The 8,972-nt window shown below is 24.8% G+C and overlaps 1 protein-coding gene across 2 annotated transcripts; it reads right to left on the bottom strand.

Annotated features, from left to right (window-relative positions):
• Positions 1 to 237: 237 nt before the first annotated feature.
• On the bottom strand, positions 238 to 8,419 carry LOC114125988 (facilitated trehalose transporter Tret1-2 homolog). 2 transcript variants are annotated; one of them, XM_027989839.2, is made up of 10 exons: positions 7,976 to 8,419; positions 4,014 to 4,077; positions 3,848 to 3,932; positions 3,628 to 3,766; positions 2,778 to 2,963; positions 2,603 to 2,701; positions 2,227 to 2,417; positions 1,856 to 2,080; positions 1,601 to 1,787; positions 238 to 678 (listed from the first exon to the last, which is right to left on the bottom strand). In XM_027989839.2, the coding sequence occupies exons 2-10, from the start codon at positions 4,025 to 4,027 to the stop codon at positions 284 to 286; spliced, it is 1,521 nt and encodes a 506-aa protein (XP_027845640.1). In that variant the 5' UTR covers positions 4,028 to 4,077; positions 7,976 to 8,419; the 3' UTR covers positions 238 to 283. The 2 variants fall into 2 exon arrangements, with proteins under 2 accessions (XP_027845640.1, XP_027845642.1); XM_027989841.2 differs by lacking the exons at positions 3,848 to 3,932; positions 4,014 to 4,077; positions 7,976 to 8,419 and having other exon boundaries at positions 2,778 to 2,985.
• Between the last annotated feature and the right edge of the window lie 553 nt (positions 8,420 to 8,972).

The raw sequence follows: 8,972 nt of genomic DNA on the forward strand, positions 1-8,972 counted from the left end.
TAGTAATTAAGATGGTCGTCAGTATGTACCTCTCTAATAGGATATCACTATTAATAAATTAACTTAACTACAATAGGAATCAGTATTAGATACTACAGTCTTTTTTAATATTGAACGACTTCTGTACATAAAATTAATGTTAAAACCAAAAAATATTTTCTGTATTTAATTTAATATTGAAATAAATAATTATCTTATATGCAATTGAGTTTGTATATGAGGTAAAGTAACTAGCAATTACAATAAACAACATTTATTTTAAATAAAAATATATATCAATACATTACAATTGTTCATTTTTTACAGTCTTTTTTTTTCTTAGTAAATATAAAGTATTGTCTTTGAAATAATCTTCTATTTCAGATAATTTCTTTTTATGTGTTTCAGGAATAAACAACCATACAAAAAACACTGAAAGTATTGATATGAAACTATAGAACCACAAAATTCCTAGCATACCACCTAGTATTCCTTTGAGATCCTCATAAAAATGTACAGCCACAAACATGACTGCATTACACCAAGCCATTATTGGTCCAATAAATAATCCTTTTACTTCAGTTGGAAACATTTCGCTGGGCAATATCCATGGAATCAGCATTATACCAACAGAACCAGCCGAAATGTATAGTAACATACACAATAATGATACCCATGTCATAATAATACTGTCATCACCTTTAAAAACAAATAAATATAATTTAACTAAAACTAAATAAGTATGGTCAACATTAATAATTGTTAAGAAGCATGAGAAATTACAAGTAATAGTAGCGCTGATGGTAAAAGTGTTAAATAGTAGTTGTAACTGTTATACAACCACAGTAAAGCAACTCGGTCTTTGACATTTATACAATATTTAATGTATTAACCAAATCATGATAGTGAATTAATGAAATTCAAATAAATTTTAAACTATTCAAAAATTATTATTTGGTAACTATATTTTAATTATAACTTTTCTAATTAATTATAATGAAACAATATGTTTATACTTTTGACTATTTCCAGCTTTACTTGAACACAATATTTTATTTATTGTTCAACTTTTTTAATGAATTACAAATGTGGTTTATTTTTTATGGCAGAATTTTTTAAACACATTACATATAAATAATTTATTTTTGTACATTTATTTACATGGCCATTATTATATGTCAATTATTTAAGACAATATCCCTTTAAACAATGTTGTAGATGTTAGTGTAAAATACACTTCCTCAAAAGAAATTCTGTCTTCTATGTAAATGATTAATATTAATGTATGTTAATTAAAATAAACTCTTTTGATAATATAGTAGAATACTTTAATACCTGATTAATATTTTAATTAATGTCTATGTTAATAAAATGATAATTTATATTTTTCCTATCTTGCTGTTAATGCTTTACCTATAAAATGATTAATACAGTATGCTTTATTGAACTTTAAAATAAAAATTAATTTTAATTTTAAAAATAATTTAAGTAATATACAAATTATATTGCACAAAAGCCTAACATGCATATTAAATACTATGGAGAATATAATATTAAAATATAAAAACATTTAAATTAAAGAATATACACTTATTAGACAGAAATTAATATAAATTATTACCTTGACTTCTCAAATAAAAACATAATCCAGAAATAAATAAGGTAATTCCCATGATAATACCACTGATCATACACAGTGGACGTCTACCATAATTATGTAACATTCCTGTTGCCACAAAACTTAATAAGAACCGAAATAACCCAAACAGTAAAGTTGCATATTTGATGTCGATACCTTGAGTAACTTCCTTTAATATTAAAACAATTAATTAATAAACAATTATATTAACAATATTTAACTATACTTTATAATTACTTGTAACATTTTAACAGCATGAAATTGAAAAGTATAAATTCCAGTAAATTGTTGTAAAACAAAGAATACAATCATAAAAAGTGTAGGTTTAAAAACAGTTGGCTTAGATAAATTCCAGGCAATTCGTCTGAATACATTACTATTTTCAATATCTTTATTAATTAATAAATCTTTTTTTTCTTTGATATTTTTCATCTCATTAAAACTTTCTTGTACACCAACACTCTATAAGAACAAAAATTGTAGTAATAGTAATATATTAATGTTTTAATTTAAATAACACAATTTTAAATATAGGTATAAATGTAAAATAATATTCAAAAATAAAATATATATAAATATCATACAAAATATACTTGGAAATAACTTACATGTTTAGAGTTTTTAAAATATTTTAAAGATTTTAAAGCTTTAACATCTTGTCCTTTATGAATTAACCAAACAGGACTTTCAGGTGTCCAAAATGCTGTCATGAGAATTGGTAAAAATGCTCCAACAAATGCTATCCATGCAACAACCCGCCAATGTAAATATAACCCAGTGCAGTACATTGATAATACTCCTAATAAAAAAAATAATAAATTTAGTTTTATACACTTAAACTTTTTTTTTTTTTTAATAATTTAAATTACAGTAAAAGAAAATAACTATTTTACAAGATTTTGAGTTTACTGAAAAATAATATACATTGTATTTATTTATTATACTATTAATTTTTTCAAAATATGCACTAATTAAATTACTTACCAAAAGATAACATCACAGAACCTATTGACATCATGGAACCTCGAAGTTTTGGACTAGATATTTCTGCCATATACACATTGGCTGAATTTGTACCAACAGCTAAAAATGTAGTATTATATATGAAATATAGTATAATACGGTGTAAAATATTTAAATATTTTAACAATTATCATACACATTGAAAATCCAGTCAATAATCGTCCAATGATGATAATATTTGGATCAAAAGCAAGTGCAATTAACATCCATCCAATAACACATGGCCATAGAGAAAATTTAAATGTGGATATACGACCAATTCTATCCAATGAAAAAGCTATAAACAGACATCCAAGCGGAGCACCTACTGAAATACTGCTGGCTACATGTAAACATAAGAACATCTGAAAAGTTATGTATAGAAAAAAACCCTTATAAATTTAATTAATGATTTATCAATAACCGTTAAATTTATAAATTAATAGTAAATAAAATGTCTTAATAATATTTTTTGTTTAAAGAATGTATAATGTACATTATGGGCTATTTAGTTTTTAATTTACTGTAATAATTACAGGTTAGAAACATCTATAAGTAATATAAGTTACAAATAACATACCATAATGTTATAGACATTATATTTGTAGATATACATATAAAATTATTATTTTAGATTAAAAAGGAACATGTTATTTGTTATTCTACTAATATTACTCTATTATAAAATAATTAGTTAATATTAAAAATCTGAATGTTTTGTTTAATTAAATAAAATAAAAGTAAGCATATCTACCATTATATTTATTTCCATTTTTAAAAACATTTATTAAAACATATTATGCTTACTAATCATATTTATATTGATGCTATAGATAAATCATAATCATAAATATATCACCTTTATGAACATATAATAAAAATGTATATTTATAATTTTAATCTTTTAAAAAAATAAGGTTCAATCTGGGTCAGAAATATAAAACAGAATTTATGTTTACTTTTAATATAAGATCAAATATTTAATATACTTTAAAACTGATTCTTACCAATCCAAGAACATTGAGATTTGCTTAATTTGCCCACATCATCAGTGTATATTTCAAGTTGTGGTATAAGTATTGCAGAAAATCCCAAAGCAAATCCTGTATGTAAATTAGTAGTTGACACAGATACACAAGCTAAAAACTGAACACACAATTGTATTCAATCATAATACATTGATTAATATCATTATAATATAATATATATTATATATAGTAAAATTACCTCAGCCCAATCAAATGTTTTTTTATTTTTATTTTGAATTTCTTCCATTTCAAGTTCATGCATTGGTTTTTCATTTAGTTTTGTACTATAAGTAGGTACATAAATAAATAGATTATTAAATAAGAAATAAAAAAAAAAAATTACTAATGATTTATAATTGCATTACTTTTCTTCTTCCATTATGACAATGTAACTTCAATAACACTATTCAATGAAGTAAAATTAATAACCTAAAATTAAAATTAAAAATTTAATAAAAAAGTTAAGTTATAACCATAGACATATAAAACAACTAGATAGCGGACTGTGTATTACATTCCCATAGGAAAATTGAAGTCATGCGGCCATATGCCAACAAACAGGGCAATATTTACAAAATAACTCAATGGATAAGATAGCTATATTGATAATAATATAAATAACAAATTTATTTTTATAGTGTAAAATTTTATAAAAATTGCCCTTCTAGCATATGGCCGCTGACTTCAATTTTATTGTGCAGTCCGTTATCTAGTTGTTTTATATATCTATGGTTATAACTAATAAAGTATTAGTATTAATATCAGGAATAGGACTAATTTGTTAAATTCATTCATAGTGACCAGCGTATTTTTAAAAATCCATACGTTGTAAAATACATATACATATAAATGCAATTTTATTGAATCGATTAAAAAAATTTTGAAATTTTTTTTTATTGTGACTTAAAAATGCTGAATTTCAATTTTGTTTAGTTGAAAATAAAATAAATAATTAAAAAATATTATTCATCTATAAAATAATCCTTTGGTTATGTAGATAACTAATATAATTCGATATGTATACTATTGACTACAGTAATTATAAGTACTATTACTATCATTATTATTTGTTATTAGATAGATAGCCATAAGCACTAGATTGTGCAATATTAAATTTAATTAAATCATTAGACTAATTAAAGTTTTAAGTAAATTAGTAGTAAATTTTACATTATATTATACTATTATAGTAGGTACTGTAATACATCTAACTAAGATGATATTTTTAAAACTATAGCAAATTTAATTATAAATACAATGCCTTACTACCGAGTTTACTACTTTAGTTAGTGTATTATATGACTTATTATGTTGTAAGCACTTTTAAATAATTTATATAAATATTGCTTCCAGATAATTTTTTTTTTTGTTATATTTCTTTAAGTAAATATGTCTGGTGAGATAATTTTTTTCTTTTTGGCAATTATCAAATCACATCATATTAATAGGTAGTAAAGAACTAAAATTATTAAGTATTTTAGAATTTATATAGGTAAATATTAATATAGGCATTACTTATATTAATCATACCTAAATTCTTACAATCAGACAATAATTTACAGAAAAAAAAAAAAATTGTACGATTAAAATACAGTTGAGTGTTGATTATGCGCAGGTTAAATATTTGAACAAATTTATCTTTAGTTTAATTTAATTTGGATTTATCATTTATTACACTTGTTTTATTGTGTACTTATTATGAAATTTTTAATGGAAGTGCAAAAAAAAAATTATTATTATAAATAAATATATGTATTTACTAATTAATACATTATCTATTTTTATATACCTTTGTATGAATTTTATATTTTTAAATTTTTAAATTCAATCAATACGATATACACACATGTTTTTAATAATATATTAATATTAAAATATAAATAATGAATATTTTAAAATTAGTTTTAACTTTATTTTTAATCCATACCCCTTTGGTCCCAATTAGTGCGGATAATTATTGACACTCTACTGCATACACAAATCTCTACCTACATAGATAAGCATTTCATATGAAAAAATACATCATATTATTTTCACAACTAGAACATTTTCCAAATTACTAAGCAACAGATATTTTAGATTTTAATCAGAGCTATGAGTAAAATATATTTTAATAGTTTTAAAATAATTTAATAATGTGATTTTTATGTCTAATAGCACTTTTTAAAATATGAAAATAAAGTTTATATAACAGAGCGACTTTTATAGTTTTTATAACTTATTATCATTTTTAATGATTGTATTAATACCGATTATTAACAGTATCAGTAATTAGTTGGAGAAAATATAAATATTGAAATATTTCTATTGGCTATTACCTATTCGAGATTTTCAATTTTCAATAAAACATTAAACAAACAATACTAGTTGTATAAATTTGTATAACATAAATAGAAAATAAACCTCTATTAATTGTTTTAAACTTATAATGCAATATTTTATCATTACTTAGTAGAATATTTAAATAAATACTATTTAATAATAAATTAGTTAACTACACGGACTAAAAGATATCTTAATCCTTGGTTAACTATCTACTTAACCCTTTTTTTATAGAGTAAAATAGTAAATACCACCATCACGCGTCACATTTGCGGAAATCCATATACCTATTTAATTACTACAGGACAAATTACAGTGGAATATCCCAAATAATCCTATTTATAATAAACAAATTGTTATGTCCTAGCATGTACGAACAAGTAGCAGAAGCAGACGCCCAACAGCAGTAGTAGCATAATATAAAATACAGTTTATAATATTATATAATTCGGATTTTAATTTTTTTTTAGACAATTATAATATACCTATTATTGTTATGTATTTATTAATTGCATTATTCATCCTTATATATTTATATTTATTATCTACATACTTATATTACATTCACAATTTTCATCAATAATCTGCACGTATTTATTATTATGATACACTTTTAAATGACGGATGTCAATTAGTACCAGAATTCCATACCGCCATTCGCCTCAGATATGCATTAAGGGTAATCGGTAAAAAACGACACAACAATAAACGACAATGTGAAAAACGTTGGGTTAGGTTATGTTATAACTTATAAGTTATAAGTTATTAAAATAATTGCTATGATAAATATTTTATTTTTTTATTTTTATGCTATGATAAATAAATTTATTTATAAATAGCAATCCGAAATCACACTTGTTGAAATAAACTTTACATTTTATAAAATTTTGCACTTAGGGTTTGATTTAGTCACGATGGTGAAAGTATATTAAATAAGAAATAATATGCGAGTTGTATATTTTGTTATTAATACAATGATATTCGAGGGTTGCGATAAACCAAATTTAATCGATAAAAATGTAATTGTAAATGTTACCGGTTTCGTCTGCAATATTTTATGGCTATATAGGTAACTAGTACTTACAACATTACCTAGGTACATAGTTTCGATGAGTGAAGTCGCGACGATAATAATAATAATCAATAATAGAGAATTAGAGAACTAAAATAACTTATGAGATCACTCCTACCACGTAGAAACCTATTATCTATTGGGCACATACAACACGATAATATATTTGATTTATTTGACATTTTTTACTCAGATTCGTATTGACATGGCTGGAATATTATATTATCTACATCATGCCTTTAAATTTAATTATTTTAGTGTTTCGAGTAAATTTTTTTTTGGAATTGGAAATTTTGAAATATATAATTATCATGGTGCTAGATGTACGTTAATATAAAAATACGTACCTAATAGGTACAATACTCTAGTAAATGTGTGCATAAATTTGTAAATTTTCCATAATGTCTTTTCGTATTTATTTAATAAATAAATAAACCGTAAAATATTATTATTGCTTAGACAATTATAAATTAGAGAACTTTTTATTAGTAATTTAAGAAACTATCAGATGTCGATATTCATAAATTTTCTAAAAGCCTCCCAAATTTGGTTTTTTTGATTTTTTATACTAGTTAAATTGTCCGAGCGTATACGAAAAAGCAGTAGGTTCTATAAATATGACTACTATTTATAGCATTTTGGTCTATACTACATTTTATATTCATTAGAAAAAGATCGTGACTTTTGAGTATGAAAATGAATAAAAAAAAATCATCGGATGCACTAAGATTTTGAAATATCATCGAACAACCCAAACAAAAATACAAGCACACTTATACACAATATTACACACGAAAACCTGGGCTTTCCAAACTAATCGTGAAGAAGCTGTCCGACGAGAGCAACATTTGTCATAATAATATTATTATATTGTCGTCGTGCGGACATACATTCTTTAATAGGCCGAATAACGATCACTCGCACGATACTCACGTTTTGGCACGCGTCAAATCCAATTAGTAAACTCGTATCCAACTGATGAAAATCAAATTCTAATCCTTACGAAGGACAACCCCGAACTGCAAAAATATCCTGTTTAATAATAACTATTAACTAATACATAATAATGGAACGAAAAACAATGGGCCTCCAGTAAAGCGGCCTGCGTCCAACAACGCATAACGTCTGTCGAATGCGGAGTCGCAAAGATAACTAAGACTATATAATCGAGTACGGAGTAACGACTAACGAGTCGGAGATGAGAGATATAGTGTGATAACTGAACAATGATCGGTCATTGTGATTGTGTATAATATTAAAATATTTTGTAGGTTCTGCCTTGGACATTGAAACTGACTTTTGACGTCTAATTAACAGTTTACTGTTAAGACATGAAACATAATGACGTGATATTTTTAATTATCGCCGTGGTCCGTAAATCGAAATCGGGCATCGGCATTCGGCAATCAACCGCCGTCCGGATTCCGGAACGGCGTGAACAACACAATAAGAACGTTAACGTCTATTGCGCATGCGCAAAGCGCAACACTGTCACCTCCATCACCGTCGGATCATGGCTTAAATAATATATTTAAGCCATGCGTCAGATGGCGGATAAAATAAAATAGCGACGTCCTCGCCCCTCAAAGTGCCAACTGCCAAGTGGACATAGTTGTATTCGGACTAGTTGTAACTTGTAATAGTTGTATTTGCAATTTGCATATCCGTAACATTTTACATTGGAGTATAATGTGTTCGGAGCATGATACAATAATCTAATAATTAAATAGTAACAAATATTACAGTTCTTAATTAATTTTGGTGTCCAAGGTTAGGTTAGGTACTCCTACAATACCTATATTATGTTGTTTCTGCTTTCTGCACTATGCAACCCAACAACAGTTCTTATAAAAGAAAGAAAACATTGATACAAAAATCATAAACATTTTAAAATAATGCGTTGTATAAGCTAATAACTTAGATTTTTTAC

This window comes from Aphis gossypii, chromosome 2 (assembly GCF_020184175.1).
Source record: "Aphis gossypii isolate Hap1 chromosome 2, ASM2018417v2, whole genome shotgun sequence".
NCBI classification, from domain to species: Eukaryota; Metazoa; Arthropoda; class Insecta; order Hemiptera; family Aphididae; genus Aphis; species Aphis gossypii.

Coding starts and splice junctions, on each gene's coding strand:
- LOC114125988 (XM_027989839.2), bottom strand. Junction 3,767..3,847: donor AAACATTTGATTGGGCTGAG/GTAATTTTACTA, acceptor TTGTGTGTTCAG/TTTTTAGCTTGTGTATCTGT. Junction 2,964..3,627: donor ATCTCAATGTTCTTGGATTG/GTAAGAATCAGT, acceptor GTTTACATGTAG/CCAGCAGTATTTCAGTAGGT.